At 41.8% G+C, this 18,941-nt stretch overlaps 1 protein-coding gene across 2 annotated transcripts in view; it reads left to right on the top strand.

The window, feature by feature from the left end:
• Positions 1-18,941, top strand: part of SFXN5 (sideroflexin 5) — a 159,739-nt gene that overhangs the window by 21,419 nt on the left and 119,379 nt on the right. For both annotated transcript variants that reach the window (XM_039542387.1, XM_039542388.1), the window contains exon 3: positions 10,843-10,920. In XM_039542387.1, coding sequence (XP_039398321.1) covers positions 10,843-10,920 — 78 coding nt within the window. The remainder of the gene's footprint in view (positions 1-10,842; positions 10,921-18,941) is intronic.

Below are 18,941 nucleotides of genomic sequence, written 5' to 3' on the forward strand. Positions count from 1 at the left end.
TAGTTAAACCCTATCATATCATGATGATCTCTCAGGGATAGTTTAGCAGATTCCCAGAAAGTGAAATTGCCCTGATCATCTCTTTCGTTTTGTGGATGGAATTACTGGAGTATACTGAAGCTCCCATGAACCCTCTGCAGCACATCATGGAGCAACATTAACTCTTTTCTCTTGGTTAATCTTTCTCAGTAAAACAGATATTAATATCTAAGATCACATAAAGAACCCCGAAGCATGTACAATCTGCTTTGTTTGTCTACGCAGTTGTTGCACTATTGGTGTCTGACTCACTGCTCTGAAATATTTAGAGTGTAAATATAAAAAGCCATTCTGTTCTGTTTTATACTCTAAATGGGGAATGAAATCTAGAAATGGCTGGAAAAGTAAAAGATAGAACACAGCCATATGTAGAAAGCCCTTTCCTGCTGACAGATGGCTACATCTTTCGGGCCTGGAGTTCTTCTCAAGGAACAAAAGGATTGTTGTTTGTCTTGGAGGAGCCCAGTATCAGAGGAAAGAAATGGACAAATGAGCTTTCTAATGAGAACTGCGAAGATTATTATTAATTCCACAGCAGTTTCAGATGGATATTTTCCATTTCCTTTTCTAAACTGTATTGTATTGCGAGGCAGTTGCAGCATTCCCTCCCAGAGGTGGCTGTATTTTGATGTTCAGCAAAGTGATTCATCTGCATGGGAAAGCCAAATGGAATTGCATCATGGATGAGGTTGACTCAGTTTTGTATAGTCCATTGGTAAAGTTTATGAAGAGTTTGGGGCTTTGTTAGAATGAAAGGTGCTATGAAGATGATTATTGCAGCGTTGACATTTATGCATTACAAAATTATGAGATTAAATCTGACTCTGATGTAGGTTCTTAATATTTATTGAGTGCCTTGCATTTTTGAGGGCCTCAAATATTAACTCATCCTCACCGTGAGGTAGGTAATCGGTATTACATTATGATATAATTACATTTAAAATGAGTAAACTGTGATGGAAAGCAAGTGGCAGAGCTGGGATTAGAAATCAGGTTTTCCACACTCTGCATGTCTCTGTTCAAGTCCACTAGGCCATGCTGCCTTGTGCTGATCTACCCAAAATGTACTAATTTTACATACTGTTAATGCATCTGTCACACTGAAACCTAGGTTTCAGCCATTAGTTAACATTGCACATAAGTCTTAAAGACAAAGGAATTCTTCTGTGCTAATCCATGTGGCTTCTGACTTTCTGACAAAATAATTTTCCCGGCAACAAATTTCAAACTTTCCTAATAAGCAGAAAACATTGCACTGCTGAGGTCAGGCCCAGATATTCTTGTAGTTGAGACTATGTGAAACCTCTTGGTGGGCGACATGCCTATTTTCTGAAAAGTGTGAGATTAAAATGATTGGAATAATACTTTAAATTGCTATGTAATTAAGCCCCATCAGAGGAAGCAATGGGGATCGGCAGATATTTTTATAAGCCTAATTTATTCCATGTGACATTAACCTAGACAGACTGTTAACACACTGCAGGAGAGGCCCTTCATTTAAGAAAGCTTATAATAAAGCAAAAGTTAAATAAGAATTAAGAGTCAAGTTGCATTCAGAAGGGCCATGTTTTATCTGTTTTCCCTTATGCTCTGTCTGAATAAAGAAGCTCTGTCTCTCCCTACATCAGTATTAAGGGCTCAACCCTGCATGATTCTGAGAATCCTCACCCCCATACTTAGGTCCAAAGTGGGATCATGATCACATATACGAACGATACCTTCTTACTCAGCAGATTTGCTGTCTGTGTTTATTCACTGTCACGTCTGCTGGTTTTATGCTGACAAAAAGTTTCTTGTTCCTGTTATCTCTCATTGGAGATTGAATACAGTAGAGTAGACTGGATTCTAGTCTGTCCTGCGTATCATCAGCAGAATTGCCAGCTATAATAATTTCTGATTTTTATCAGTGATTGCATAAGTGGCAGAAAGAGGATCTGGAAATCCAGCTTTGCTAGGTTGAGTTTGTGGTGCTGTCAGGTAGAAGAACCACCTTTTTGTACTCTTAGCAGATCAGATTTGAACCCTGCCGTGCAGTGTGTCAGCACAGGACGCATGCTCCACTTCAGATCAGGGATTGTGCTGTTGAAGTGGGATATAAGTGGTGCCTGCTGCTTGTGCTGGTTCTCTGCACAGAGGTGAAATTCACCGACTCTTTATTAGAAATGCTGCAGCGGCACAGTTCCAGTTGTGCCACTGTAGCGCTTCAGTGTAGACGCTTACTACTGCGATGGAGGGGTTCTCCTGTTGCTGTAGTTATGATTTGCCTTTCTGAGAGGCAGTAGCTAGGTCAACGGAGGAAATCTTCAGTCAACCTAACACTGGCTACAATGACTGGCTTAACTATGTCACTCAGGGCTAGAGTTTGCCCACCCCGCGGGCTTTAGTTTGCTCACACCTGATTTATATATTGACCGTAGTTGCAATTTAAATATGCCTGCATGGTTTTCTGGAGGGGAACGAATGCTGAGCATGATGCTGGGCAGCCCCTTACTACAGTGTCCTCTTTCTATATCCTTGGATGGATAAATAAGGGAGTCTTGAGTAGGAGTAGGGAGGTTATTTTACCTCTGTATTTGGCACTGGTGCCATTGCTGCTGGAACACTGTCCAGTTCTGGTGCCCACAATTTAAGAAGAATGTTGATAAATTGGAGAGGGTTCAGAGAAGAGTCACGAGAATGATTAAAGGATTAGAAACACGCCGGATAGTGATAGAGTCAAGGAGCTCAGTTGATTTAGTTTAACAAAGAGAAGGTTAAGGGACGACTTGATCACAGTCTATAAGTACCTGCATAGGGAACAAATATTTAATAATGGGCTTTTCAGTCTAGCAGAGAAAGATAAAACATGCTCCAGTAGCTGGAAGTTGAAGCTCAACAAATTTGGACTGGAAATAAAGCATGCGTTTTTAACAGGGAGGGTAATTAACCATTGGAACAATTTACTGAGGATTGTGGTGGATTCTCCATCACTGACAATTTTTAAATCAAGATTGGATGTTTCTCACTCTAAAAGATCTGCTCTAGGAATTATTTTGGGGAAGTTCTATGGCCTGTGTTATACAGGAGGTCAGACTAGATGATCAGGATGGTCCTTTCTGTCCTTGGAATCTATGACCCGTAAAACTGGGCCCCTGAGCACCTTCAAAAATCCCATGATAAGTTCTGCTTTCAGTTACACCAGTGTAAGTCTGGAGTTGCTCCATTGACCCATAAGTGCCTTCCAAAGGCATTTTTAAAAGAGCGACTTCAAAAGCAGACATTCTTAGTCATGATCCATTACTCTTCACTAGGGCGGGAGAACCCTCTGCATCCTGTAGGACCAAATCCTATTGCAAAACCCCAGTGGGCTTCAATGGATCAGGAGGTGGCCACAAGTGTCTTTATGTAATAATATTCAGCATGATGCAAAAACTGAGCAGCTGTTCAGAGGTGTTTGCCTCATAAAAAGCTAAGAAAAAGGCTGTTGTGCCTCTGACAACTGAATTCATTGCAAATGTTTTTTCAGGATTTTAATCCTTCACTGGTCCATTTACTTGCCACTAAGTTAACATGAGCGAATGATTCATGAACATGCTTTCTATAAAGTCAGCATGAAGTTCAGTGAAGCAAACTTCTTTTTGTGAGGTCAAAACCATTGCTTGCTCAGGAAGACCATGACCTACAAGGGAAGATTGAAAAAATTGGGTTTGTTTAGTCTGGAAAAGAGAGAACTGAGAGGGCACACAACAGTTTTCAAGAACATAAAAGGTTACAAGGAGGAGTGAGAAAAATTATTCTCCTTAACCTCTGAGGATAGGGCAAAAAGTAATGGGTTTAAATTGCAGCAAGGGTGGCTTAGGTTGGACATTAGGAAAAACTTAAGCACTGGAATAAATTGCTCAAGGATGTTGTAGAATGTCCATCATTGGAGATTTTTAAGAGCAGGTTAGACAAACACCTGTCAGGGATGGTCTAGATAATTCTTAGTCCTGCTATGAGTGAAGGGGACTGGACTAGGTGATGACTCGAGGTCCCTTCCAGTCCTATGATTCTATGCCTCTTGAGTCTAATTAGCTCTGTCATTAAATGCTGGAGAGACATAGGTCAAAAAGCATCTAGAACCCTTTAAGCAGAGTCCACACCCTTCCAATCCTATGATTCAATGAAAAGGTACCAGTCTGATAATCCTGCAGTCTTCTGAGTATCCTCAGAATAGATATCACACGGACAGTAGGGTATGCCAGGGACCAGATATCACACGGCAGTAGGGTATGCCAGGGACCAAGTGCATTGACAATGCACTTGGTCCCTGGCATACCCTACTGCCACTGTTTCTCAACCTGGATCTGGTGGTACCACCTCTAGTTCAGATTCCATGACCCGTTGAGCCCTCAACCTTTCTGCTGAGACAGACATCAAGAAAGTCCATTTGTAAGGTGGACATTTGCCAGCTAGGAATTGGATGAAGACTGCCAAACAGTCATTCTAGTGGAGCAGTAGTCCCACTATAGTTATGGATGAGACTAGCTTAATGTTTAATACCTGATTTTTCTAAGTTATGTAAAATCCACATGTTTGATTGGATTGTCATAAAAATTGCAGTGCCTTCTGGACATCCATGGTAGACTTACTGGTCCAAATTTGAGGTCACTTGAACAAGGTGCTCTCTAGATATGGCCCCTTCCCCTCCAAATAATATAAGAACCATATCGTTTTGATATTACAACTTTTTTTTTTTGCACACAACTGAGGATCAATTTAGGGGCTGATCCTCCCCAAACTGATATAACCTACTCAAGATTGATCTCAGCACCTACTGCCCCTCTGAGGAATCAATATGTTAAAAGTTATTCAGGTTAAAAGTTATCTCTACAACGTGGCTCAATCCAAGTTGACGAGCCACAGAAAGTAAATTTGCATATTTGCAGCAGGTCTGGGGCTCTGTTACAAGCCAGTGTTTTCAGGCAGACAAATAATTGGATAGCTGCTGCTATTGAACCTGAGCAGCAGCCATATGTTGAGAGTTAAGAGTCCTGATTTCCACAGCTTTCTGAGAATTTGTGTGGTGCACATTGGGTGCTCTCTGCCTCCATTCCGTGGGGGCTTCTTCTGGAAGTTTTGCTCTGAGAGCATAGGTTCTGGTTTAAGAGGTGATATTTCAAAGTTACCTAAAATCCACATGAAGACTCAGATTTTACTTTACAGATTTAGAAGTACGGTACTGTCAAGGAAAATAGCTTAAATTAAACAGAAGGAAAACAAAAGACTCCAGTAAGCAGCAGCAGTCATAGCAAACTTCAAATGATATTTCCTCCCACAAACTGCTATAGAAAAATAAAGCAGTACACAATAAACATTCAGAGTGATCCTCTGACCAACAGACAGAATTTTTGCAGGCCTTTTTTACCATTCAGAAAATAGAAATCCTGGTGCAACCTGAACTGTGGTGGCATCATCCCACCATAATAATGCTGTGCCACCGTAGGGTCAGAGGAACGATTAGTAGTGCAAATTGTGTCATTGGACTGATGTGTACCGCAATTCTGTATTTCCTGGGTTTTGGAGGTTTAAAGAACAGGTGCACTCGGCACTGTGGAATTACATGAGGCATTGCTGGTTAATCTTAACTCTGTATTGAAAAGTTTTGGGGCAGTTAATAGTTTATTAAAACAAACTGAACAGTCTAAACCAAGTGCCTTTCATATTCTTAGTCTGATCACTATGTTTTACATTTTTGTTTGTTAGTGGACACTCATAAATTCTTTTTAAGCCTTTTTGTAATCTTCCACAACCCTCAGCTGTTTTGTTTGGAGGCTCTTTCCTTTCATAAAGCCTTATTTATTTTTTGCCTGCTGAGCCAAAAGGAGACATTTAAGGAGACTGCAACTTTAAAAGCAAAAATTGGGCTTTTTTGTTTCTGTTTGTTGCTGTACTAAACAAGATGAGATCCAGCCAGGGTTGTTATAGTAACTACTAAGATTCCCTCAAGAGAAGAGGAAAAAAATAGAACACAGATCCATTCATTTATTTACTTTAGACTTTCATTCAAAGTTACATGCTGTTCTGTGTAGATAATTTGCAAGGCACACAGTATAGGTAATTGCAGTGGAAAACCCTGCCCCCCAAGCCCCCATACTAATAACGAGCATGAATGGTTCTCCAGTATTTTGAGCTGGCAATACTGGTTTATTGTGGAGCTTTGTAGGGAAAATTGGTTATTTTCCCTGGATCCTTTACTTATTATTCATTCAGTTGTCATTGACTTTTCACCTCTGGATCCTGCATTGCCATATCAGATTCTCCTATTCTTTAATTTCATTTTAATATTCCCTTCCTTTATGAGTATCAGAATTGTGTTGTCTGGGGTGGGGATGAATTGGGAAAAAAAATCAATTTTTGTCATGGCAAAAAATGCAAAAGTCATAATTTTATCTCAGTTGCTCTCTCCCCCCTTCGTTCTCAAAAGGGCCTCATATATTTTCATATACATGAGGTACCTTTTTATCTTAAAAAAAAAATTAAACTCATTCAGGTAGGATAAACCCTTACTATGCACATGATATTGATAAAATTCTTATATTTGGTGGTGTTTTGATAGAGTTTGTTATAATTCTTAAATTATAGGGCTTTATAACTTTCCTGTCATTTCTAACCACTTTATATAAAAGGAGGAATACTCTACAGAAGCACTATCTACTGGAAGGATTAGGAAGATGGCACTTCCTCATTTTTTCCCTTTAAGAAGATTATTCTGAGAACCATAAGCGAAAGTACAAATAATTCCGTACAGTCCTTTTTTATTTGTAAAAATTGTGGGATCTGTGACTGGCATTGACCACAGGACATATGACTAGCCGTACTTGTAAGCATTTAAGGTGCCCGTCGTTGTCATATCTAGACACAAATATGTATATTTTGTAAAGTAAATCAGTTCCTGCTAGGAAAGGACCCAAACTCTCCTCCCCTCACTCACATATTAAAGCTGCTTGACTGTGAAAAGTTTAAATCTCTGGATGGTTAATTCCAGGAGGATCATTTCATTATTTTTAAATACCTTGTGGTGTGTTCCAGTTGGTGTGTCTACAGTTTTCCAGAGCCTGGATACTGACGTAATCCCTCCTCTTTGGAGCAGGGTGTGAGTGTTTCTCTCCAATACTTCTGCCTGTACCCCGGATGTCTCCAACGCTCGTGTAGGGTGACTTCATAATGCTGGAGCCTATCTTCATTAAGTCAGCAAACCAAACCAAGATCAAATATAAATCCAGAGTGATTCTAGAACAGGGGTCGGCAACCTTTCAGAAGTGGGGTGCCGAGTCCTCATTTATTCACTCTAATTTAAGGTTTCGCGTGCCAGTAATACATTTTAATGTTTTTAGAAGGTCTAGTTCTATACGTCTATACATACAACAATAGTTTAGTTATATATTAAAGTAAATAAGGTTTTTAAAATGTTTAAGAAGCTTCATTTAAAATTAAATTAAAATGCAGAGCCCCCCCGGACCAGTGGCCAGGACCCGGGTGGTGTGAGTGCCACTGAAAATCAGCTCAAGTTCCACCTTTGGCACCCGTGCCATAGGTTGCCTACCCCTGTTCTAGAACCTCTCAGAGAAAGTAGGCGGGGGGACAAGGAGGTTTCAGATGAGGCTAGTGCTTTCTGAAAAGAGATTTGAGTTTACCAGGTAATGTGTCTGATAAAACTTGCCTTAAATGAATAGATATGGATGATAAAACATTTGAGTGACCGTGGAGGACACGAAGGCTGCTCTGTATTAGCTTACAAATGCTCTGAATGCTCTATGATTGTCCGACTGCTGTAAGGGCTGTGATCTGACTCCTGGAGCTGAGTCAAAAGGGGCTGTTCCATAAAACAAAGACTAGAAATAAAATATCTCTAGGGCAAATGCTTCAAGGGCCATTGCAAGAACAGTGGCTGGGCTAATAATTAGGAAGGGACTTCCTGCTGTGGCTCCAGCAAATTTGAAAGGCTTATTCTGCCAGGGCTGGGGGCTTAAGATCAAAAGGATACTAAATAGAGTCCCTCTCTTGAGAGAAAGCAGGGTCAGTTGATGGGGGCTATTCAGGGAACAGGCAGAGACAGAGAGAGTCTCTGTGGCAGGAGTCTGAAGAAGTTGGGGTACCTGGCTAACACTGTGGGGGGAGGGGGACGGGAATGGTAAGTGCTATGTAGATATGCCTGTGTTTAGGCTATTTTATTGTTTTCAAATCCTTGCTGTCTTGTGCTGTTTGGTGTTCCGACTACTAAGAATAAACAATACTTTGTTTTGACAAGGCTGTGTGGTCACTGTGGATATACCACTGTCACCATTCCCGAGGGTCAAAACTGCAGGTGCCTATCTGAAGACAGACCTGCTGAGGTAATCCTGGTGAGCACGAGCCTCTGGTCTAAGAGTTGGAGAATGGGTGATTCCACCCCACGAGAAGCAGCTTGTTACCGGTGGAGTTGCTCTCAGGCAAATCCAGAGCAGGGACAGCAGTGCAGGTCCCAGTAACCGTGACCGACCTCCACAGCCGAGCTTGAAGAGAAGAAGCTTGCTCTAGGGTTCATATTTCCTTAAAGCTGTTTGAGTGTTTCCTGAATTCTTTCTTTCTTCATGTCTCCTGAAATTAAACCTCATTAGGTGTCTTTATAAAGATTACTCACTTTTACACTTATGTTGAATCACTGCTGATAAATGTAAGCCAATGCGAAATGTAATACCAAGGCCAAAAATATGTGGATATATATGGAATTAGGTTAGTGTATGCAAAAATGGGCATTAATCCATCCACAACACATTTGCTCTGTAGAATGCTGGGATTGCCACTTTTTCATTAATGCATTTATGTACTGAACGCTTGAAAGGCACTAGTCATTCATTTATTGCCAATTTCGGATTGGCCTAACTGCTGGCATTTCCAAGAAAACAACAAAGTATTCTTTGATGTTTGCAACAAAAAGGCACTAATAATCTGCCAGCAATTAGCCCAGCCTATAGAAGAACAAGTTTTGCTGTAATGACACTTGCCTAATTTTTGGAAGGATAAGCTTATTAATGTTTGTGAGGATCTATGATACAATGGTAAGGGCCATAAATACCTAGGTAGATTATAATCAGATTTCATCATGTTCAAAAAAAATCTTTATTTATAAAGCATCCCTATCTAGAAATAATAGTCATAACGGCTAATGCAGGGATGTTCAACTAAACAAGCCTGACAGTAACATTTAAAAACATTAAGGTTCCTGCAGGGAATCCATCATCCAGGCAAATAATATGAATTGTCTTTGTTTTTAAATAAATGAGAAATATTTCCCTAGTCCGTTGACATTTTCTGCAGCCTCACTGCAGGTTTGGCAGGGCACTGGAAAAGTGGTGGCCCCCACTGAAGCCAGCCTTTACAGCCTGACTTGTTGTTCTGCATTTTGGATTAATTGAGTGGAGATTACTTTCCCCTTTTTATTACCACACATCAAAAGAATTGGCCTGCAAGTCTCAGTCCAGTGCTTAATTGCAAGCTCATCCTTCCCCTTTAAATATGGGTATATATTCTGGAACCAATGGGACTTTTTGATTCAGCAATACATGAATATCAATACTTGTGATAATTAGAATGCATGCAATATTTAAAAACTGCCTTTTAGTGCAACATGAGGAAGTTGCTTATTTCTGTATGTGTTTGTGTATATAATGGGTGGGATTTTCAAAAGGCCTCAGCTCTCGCCTAATTCTGATCTCATTAACTTCAGCAATCAAGCTCCCATTAACTTCAGTGGGAGCAGAATGATGCCAACACTGATTCTGAAAATCTGGCCCAAATATGTATATAGACAATATAGTGGTCATCATTAAAATATCAACATTTGCCAACAGCTACCACATGTTGGTACCCAAGATAGCACAGTTAAATCAGTTCTGAAGTATATGAAAATATTATTGTATCTCAGATATATGGGGCCTGATTCTCATCTCCTTTATGTTGGTGTCAAGCAGGATAACTGCATTGATTTCAGTGAAGGTACACCCATTTGAGAGCAGAAACAGCATTGACTTCAGTGGAGTTATCCTGCTCCACACTGATGTAGCTCAGATTAGAATCAAACATGCTGTTTAATAACTGTTGGTAGATGTTGAATTTTTAAGGGTGACCACTCTGTGTGTGTGTGTGTGTGTGTGTGTGTGTTTTCTTTTAATAATACAGATTAATTATATGGGCTAGTGCCTCTTACTGCAGTTCTTGAGGGCTTGAATTTACTTTACTGTATTTTTCAGTCCTTTAGTCCTTATGTAGACAAAACTCCTTTTCACTTCAGTGGGTGTTTTGATGGTGTCTGGAATTCAGAGTTTGGTGCAAGGTATGAATTGATTCCCCATAAATGCACTGTCCATTGCACCTGAGTAGGTCATTTTGTCTTCAAAAAAGTATTTCCCTAGCTGCGTTATAAATCCAGCCTCCTTCATGAGATGGTAAATGAGATTTATCACGCTAATTAAGAAGACTTCAGCTGAACAGACTTTCTGATACCGTTTGTGCCAGCATTCCTTGTTCTTTTGTGTATCCCACATAATTATTAGATACTTGCACAAACAAAGAGAAAGATGCTGTCCCTGTCTCAAAAAGCTGATAGTATAAATCAAATACAGATACATGTGCTAAATGTGTATGTGTATATATAAAAAATACACCTATCCTGAGGCTTGCATAAAGAAGTGTGCTTTAAGACTTGCACGTGGTCCTGTAACCTAGATTCAGAGCCTTAGGTCTAACGTGGTCAGTGTAGAACAAATATTACTGATCATGCTTTATTGTTTTATGTATTTGCAGAGTCGTCTTAAAGAAGCCGTGCAGTTGCTGGAGGATTATAAACATGGGACTTTACCCCCTGGAGTCACCAACAAAGAGGTAATACATCTGAGCAGTTATTTACTGGGTTCCTACTTGTGCATGGACAACTACTTTACTGAAGAAAAACAAATTTCATGTAGGTCAGTGGTCCCCAACATGGTGCCCACGGGCGCTAGGGCGCCCGCCGGGGCATTTATGTGCACCTGCCTAGTGCCCATCAGGGGACCTGCCGGGGACAGAGAACTCAGGCTGCGGGCGCAGTGTTCTCTGTTCCCGGCAGGTGCGAGGCCTGCCTAGTTCCCAGCAGGGAAGAGAATCTGGGGCTCCGCGCCTGCTGGGGACAGAGTACTCCAGGGCTGTCCTCGCAGCTTTTCTCCGGCTTCTCTCTTCTCTCTGGATTCATATATTATGTAATATTAAATATGGTTTTTTGTATTATTTAATGTACAAATACAAAATAAACCTTGTAAAATTGTTGGCGCCCGCCACGCTCTTCTGAAAACATGAATGTGCTACTGGTCACAAAAAGGTTGGGGACCACTGAGGTAGGTCTTTGTAGCCAATCACCAGTTTGGTACTTTCCTGGGTTTGTACTGTCATGATTATCACAAGTTGTCATCTGTTGCTGATCTGTTTTTAGTAAGTGTTACTTTTTTTTAAATAAGTCCTTAATGATGGGACAGCTGATGACTGTCACAGTGCTGGGATCTCATGTGGCATTAGTTGTAATGCCAGTATATGCTCCTTCTGGAAGGAACTGGATGTCTTACTTTAGCTATTCCATGTTCTTTTTGGCACTGGGCATCGTAACTTGGTGTGTGTCACGTTAATACTAATAATTTAATAGAAATCATAGAAATGTAGGGCTGCAAGGGTCCTTGAGAGGTCATCTGGGCCTCCCCCCCACACACACACACACTGAGACAGGACCAAGAATACCTAGACCATCCCTGACAGGTGTATTGTTTTTGTGGGGGGGGAGGGGGTTAGGCATTTAAAAAAGTTTTGCTGAGCAAAATTCCACCAGAGGTGGTTTAAAAACCTGTAAACATGTTAAATAAAAATTATTAAAAGTAAGCATAACATTTGAGTTTAAAGAATTGTGTCAATTAAGAATAATATTCACCACCAGCACCATCACTACCCTCCAGCTCTCACAAAGTGGGTATTTTGCTAGTTCTAGATCCTAAAAAATATGTTGCTTTCTTCACTAAGCTGAAGTCTCTCACCAGGCACGTCACTATGTCCATTTATTGGCAGCCAGAGTTGTCTATAAACCCTGCTTCTCTGAGGGGTCACATTAATTGCTGATATAGCCTCACTGAAATAAATGCACTTACATTGTACGGCTCCTCCAGCTATCTTGTCCTGGTTTATGATCTCACTGGGGCTTAGGTGTGAGATAGGTGTCTAGACACCTAAGTGAGGCTGCAGTGTGTGTGGTTTTCTTCTTTGACATGGTTACTGGCCTAGTGGAAGAGGGAAGCACTTTTGGCTTTTGACACAGTTCCACATGACATTCTCATAAGTAAACTAGGGATGTGAGGTCTAGATGAAATTCTAGACGGTGGGAGCAAAACTGGTTGAAAAAGTAGATATCTCTGGCTTGCTGAAGTCCTACAAGATAATCTAATACTTCTGTGAAACCCTTATCAGCTGTTCAAACAGCCCAGCAAAAACCTACCATCAAGTCTTAGTCCAGAGAACATCTTGTTTTGAGGGAGACGTTAAATTAATATCCCACTTGACTTTTTCTAGTGAGAGTTCAGTTTTGTATTACACTAACCCTGCCAGTATCCAAAACTGCCTTCTTTCCATTCAGTGGCTATTGCCAAGGATTCCCCAGCTGCAGCCAAAGGCATAATAACTGGGCTTAGTTTGTTTTCATTGCTTGGTGAAACAATTCCACTACATGAAAAATGTAAGTGTAAAAGACAGTCAGAAACTCTGTAACATCAAATATTTTCTTAATACATTTATTATCTCCTTGGCAGGGCTTTTAAAGAGAGATTTCTCCTTCTACGTAGATTCAACCTTCTGAAATGGAACAGTTATGGACCGTTCCATCCAGAACTGGCTCTGCCCCTGCTTGCCATGATTCTCCTTATGAGGCAGATGCTGGAGTAAACACTCTTCATCCCCAGTTATCCTCTGGGGAAAGGTTCACAGCCTTGCAGCACAGCCTTCGTTGCGTTCAGAAGAAATTATTTTAGAAAGCTCAGCTGTTGCTCAATAGCATGAAACCAGGGTAATCTTAATCTAGAAATCCTCTAGAAAATGCAAGAAAACCAGCCAGAATTTTGTACAAAATCAGCCCTCTTACAGGCAGAGCAAATAGCCAGAGCTGATCCAGGCACACAATAAGAAATGCTCCATTTTTTTTTTAAGTAGAACTATCTATGTAAAAAATATTATAGCTGCAAAGTGAAGTGCTCAAAAGCCGATGAAATGTCACAGTTCCAGTCCATGTCCAGCCTTAACTCTGCCTCTGGGCATATTCATTATGATACAGTCTTTGGTTCCATTATTTGTTCTATTGCTCTTGTCTGCATTAGCTGAGTGTGTGCTCCTGTCAACCCCATAGGCTGCTCTTTCCTAACCATGTTCTGCCACTACTCCCTCTTCACTCTCTTGACACCTCTTTTGTGTTGTCATCCCTTCCACCCACCGGTTCCCTTCCCCACTCCCATCTCCACCTTATCCTTGCTTCTCCCTTTTTGTTCTCCCCTTCCCTTTGCCCATTCCTCACCCCCTCTCACCACCACAAATTCCACCTCCACTTCCGCCTCTGTGCGATATTTGACCCAACTTCCATCCCCACCAGTCTCATTTCCTGCACCCTGTCCCATCACCACCTCTAGCCCTTCCCTTTCAAGCCTTCTCCCTGTCCTCCTCTTCTCTTGCTCCCTCTGGAATACCCAGTGGTTGCACACACTGCATCTCAAAGATCACCTTCATCCATGTTTTTTTGGTCTCCTTCTCCCTCTATCTCCTGGCACTTACAGGGACTTTGGATCCCCGCTCCTGACACTGCCGCTGCAGCTGCACTCTCACAGTGATCTCTTCTCCTCTCACATGCTCCACCTCAAGTAGTCCGCAAAGGAGTGAGGTGAGGTGTAGAGCTTCTCTTCTGCTGCTTCCAACCCTTATCACGCTTTCTTTCTCTTCAAACAACACTCCGCCTGCCTCTTATCTCCACTCCCCCTCCAGGTAGCCACCATTTACTGCCCCCGAGTCCTCCCTATCCACCTTCCTCTCTGACTCCTTTGCACTCCCTTTTTCCTCACAGCACAACCTCATCCTCATTGTCTTCAACTTCACATTGACTTGTTAGCTGTCCACTTACTCCTCCTACCCTCTTTGTTTGATCTGGAACGATAGATCTGTTCTCCTGCTCACCAAAATGACCATTAGTTTAAGATTGTAACCTGTTCCCAGGGGCTTCCTAGGGAAAATGGACACACTCAAACAGGTGAAAAATGCATCTCATCTGCTAGTAGCTGCTAGACTACTGATAACCTCTCATTGGGAAAAGAAAAATAGCCAAAAATTAGAGGAATGGTTCCAAAACATATGGGAGATTGTTGTTATGGAAAAACTCAATGCATCAATTAGGTACCCAGCAAAATTGACAGAGGACAGATAGATACTTAGATATTTAGGTACTGTTTATTCAATGCTAAAAAGTACTTTGATACTACCAATCCCCCTCACCCCCCTAGCACACCTGTCCAGTTATTTTGAATGTTAACATTCGACAGGCATGCAAGGTTTGATAAATATGAGTAGAGTCAGTCATTTCACTCAGTTTAATAAAATCCCCAGAAATAACTCAGCTTGGGTGGCAGAAAGAGGCTCACTCTGTAATATGATAATACTCTGTTAAACAGAGAGATCTGATGATTATATTACTGCATAATCTTTCTCTAAACAAAAAGATCAGCTCAATGTTGTAATGATTAACACTTTAGATATTTACATGGCAATGATTTGTAAACCTGTTAAAACTTCCTAAATAATTACATTACAAAAATTTATCTTTTTCTTCTGGGGAAAAAAAATCTAATGATTTGGGGTTTGCCTGGTATGTTGTTGTTGGGGTTTGTTTGTTTTTTTTTAACTCTACCATGAAGTAGATACATGAGCATAACATATCTGAAAATGTTTTGATGCAAGAGGCATCAGTATCTAATTTCAGTTTGGGAATGAAAACTGTATTCTAAAAAGTTAAAAGGGAAGCAATGAGAGAATCAGGCTTCCTGATGTGTCTCTTAGGCCTGCTAGGAATGAACAGTAGAGAGTTGCAGACCTGTCTAATAGCTTAGAGAGACAGTGGTGTGATCCTTGCTGATGGGACATCTGTCCCATCTACAGAGATACCTTTGTGTCACTGAGAGCCCTACCAGATTTTTGTCCCACCTGAGTGTTCCTTGGCACCTGTCAGCTTTCCCTCAGCTCCTAGTTTAAACAGTCCCATTACTGAGTTTGCAAAATCTTTTTCATTTACATTCATTACAAGCTTCTACGCAGTGAGAGAGAGAGGCAACATGTTACATGTAAGGTGCCCAATCCTGCGAACTCTTTGTTTGCAGATTCCCTCCTGGCTTCTTGGAGGGCCGCTGGTGGGATTGGGATTTTAGCGTGAAACTCTGGTGGCTAGTGATATTTGAAAGGAGATAGATGAAAATGACACACACACTTGCACTTGGAGCCAATTTGCAGCAGAAGGTACAGACCATAACGCATCCAATTTTAAACAGAGCAGCCATTCCCAGACTGCTTCCTGTGGGGAGCCTCCATTGGAACAAAGGCATTTTCATTTGAAGGAATAAATACTTCTCTGAAGAAGAATGGCAGTCACAAAAATATTGGTGGACTGAATAAAGCTGCATACTCCTTAAAAGTGGCATTTTCTGCAGCCCGTGAGTATTGCTGCCCAGACATCCTCAAACCAAAAAGCTTCACCAACTGCAGACATTATGATATGGCTTTTGTCCTTTATTCTCAGGCTTCTTTGCATCATTATCTAATTTGTAGAACTGCATCTGTGTCCTCTATTTGCAAGAGTCCCTTTTCCAACCTGACCAACCAACCAGCACAGATTGGAAGAACAGATTGATGCTGACATGTCAGCAGTGGTAAAACTTGCAAGAAGCCGTACTTGATGGCTACCAGCTACACAGGAGAGATTTAAAGTATCCTTGTTTGACAACACAGCTGCATAACTGTTTTTATTATTGTGCTCCGTGCCACACAAAAATGCAATGCAGGAAAAACAAGTGCTTGTCCCAAGGAACTTACAGTGTTTACTGGACATGGACAGTATTGCTCAGGCACTGTAAAACGTAGGGTGAAGGTCTCCTGTTGAAGGAATAAATTAGGGAATCAATGCTGTGAATGCTTTTTCGCAAATTAATTTAAAGAACTGCAGCATTCTTTTAACCCATCTCCCCATGATGCTGGACTTTGTTACTGAAATGGCCCACGTCTTCATCTTTCTGTGCTAAAAGCTATCGAACTATAACAACAAACCAGTAGAATCACTTCCCCCTAAACAACCTACCTGGTATGTTCATCAAAACACATCCATCCCATTGTGCCTTTTTGTCCTGGTGTCCCTTTCCTTTGAATAAATCTCTATGGGAATGTCTGCGTGCTCTGGCATCAGCCAGAAACGTAAACTATTGCTATTTAATATTTGTATGACATCCACATCCAGAGGTCCCAGTCAGGATCAACGCAGCGCCCAGCACAACAAACACCTATTTACAGACTAAATAACAAGAAAGACAGAAAACAGACCATGAAAGTATTTGCAGCAATTTTATATTCCTCCTGAACATCCTCCCTCTCACTCTTGCCCTCTGTCGGTGTGCCACAGCTTCTACTTGTGGTCTCGCCACTAGGAGAGAACAAAGAGCCACAGTGTTAGTGTAAGTTACGGTGCTGTACAACAGTTGTACATGGCTCACTGTGCATCACACAAGGACCTGCAAGATAAAGGCTGAAATACACCTTAATTCTGCAAAGGTTTTTTTGTACCAAGTTAACTATATCAGTTTAGATATAGTATAGATGCATTATACTGGCATAAAAAGGTGCTTATGTTGGTTAACTTATTTCCATAAATTTACCTCCATGCTTGGTATTGCACCAATTTAACTATATTGGTTTCTGAACTGAGCTAAGTAAACCAGCACAAAAAATGCGGTGTAGACCTGCCCTAAGTGACTTTTCCAATATCACAGAGGGTGTCTGTGGTCGAGCAGTGCAATGAACCCAGGTTTCCAAAGTCCCAGGCTAGTGCCCTTATCACTGGACCATCTTTCTTCTCAAATTAAGCATGTGCGTGTCTATGGAAACAGAACCGTAGATTGGGAGCTCGGTGCTCCCATAAAAAAGAGAAAAATCGTTCTCTCTTGCCACCGAGGGTAGGACAGGGAGCAATGGGTTCAAACTACAGCATAGCAGATTTAGATTAAATCTCAGGAAAAACTTCCTACCTGTAAGAACAGTAGGACAATGGAACGATGCCTAGGGAAGTCGTAGAAGCTCCTTCACTGGAGGTTTTCAAATAGTGGCTGGAGCCATCTGTCTTGGATATTTAGACGCAACACATCCTGCATCTTGGCAGGGGGTTAGACTAAATGACCCTTGTGGTCCCATCTAACTCTGTGGTTCTATGATTCTAGGTTCTGTGTTTTCTGTATGTTTGTAGGAAACTGAGCACATTGTGGGAGCTATGGCAATATAAATTGAAAAGAAATGTCTATATATTTCTCATACACCCATCATTGCAGTGTCTTGACACTCAGATAACAAAGAGACAGCCTTTCCCCTCACCTGTTTTTTTTTTTTTTCATTCCACCACCTTCAGGACATCTAAGCAGAAATCTTCACCCCTTTAACACAAGTGTGTCACTGAAAGAAATTGAATGAGCCACAGCAAGAGAGAAATGTGAGCTTTTGAAATGCATCCTCCTGGGTCCGGGAGAGAGACACTCTGCCTCCATCCAACCCCGTCCCGTGAGCATTGGCTGAGCATGCACTCTGGCATGTCCCCTGTAGCTTCTCACTCCTGAGCCTTTCCAAATGCAGTTTTGGCAACTTGTTGTTTTGAAACTGTTTCATTTCTTCCCTATTAGTCTCAGTGAAGTGAAAAGAGACTCACCAGTATAATGGCCATATATTTATTACTGTGCTCTTCTTTCAATCATGCTAGCAGCAGGAAGAGCCACTCACGCTGTCCCAGACACAGCAGAGAACAATGACTCTACTGAAGGCTAAACAGCATCCCTTTTGGAGAATAATAACTTTTCTTACCACTGTTGATGAAGAGCGAAGAGGTCCATTTGCAGTAAACTGTATTCTTCCCCTCTCCAATCCACTATTTCTTACCTACATTTTATCAGAAGGCTGGATAGCGGGTCTCCCATTGCTTCCCTTTCTTTTTGAGGGATGTTTTCTAATGGTCTGAGGACAGAACTGGGAGCGCCTCTCTTCTGCATTTTAATCTTAGCTATGACACTCTGGCCCCGTCCGTACTGGATGGCGAACAGAACCCGGAAGCAATGCCTAAAATCAGTTCCACCAAAACAAGATCCCAGCCAGGAGAATTAGTTCCCAACAGCCACCGCTGTATGTGTGTAAACACCCCACTCCCAACCCCGATGCTCCACATGTGAACTTTCCCTCTAAAGCAGAAGGGGCACAGCTCCTGCTGGGCATCTTCCGCCATCCAGAGCAGGTGTGGCTTCCTTGATGGGGGAGGGGGCAGAGACGGAGCAGGCTTGGGAGAGGAATGGGCAGGCTGTCGTCTTTCACACGTGTGCGCACACCCAGCTTCATCACACATGGGTAGGAAAGATAACCCAGTCCCCAAGACGGTATTATGTCTTCTGCAGAGAATCACTGGCTGGCAGGAGTTTCTGGGGGCAGGGCTGGAGCAGAGCTGGGGTCAGAGCAGGGCTGGGTAGCACTCCCTCCCCACCCCACCTCCCTGCCGGGCTGTTCCAGCCCCTGCTGCACCCCTCCAAACGTTCCTCTGCACCCCCCTAGGCGTTGCGCCCCACAGTTTG

The sequence above is a fragment of the Mauremys reevesii genome, linkage group 5 (assembly GCF_016161935.1).
Source record: "Mauremys reevesii isolate NIE-2019 linkage group 5, ASM1616193v1, whole genome shotgun sequence".
NCBI classification, from domain to species: Eukaryota; Metazoa; Chordata; order Testudines; family Geoemydidae; genus Mauremys; species Mauremys reevesii.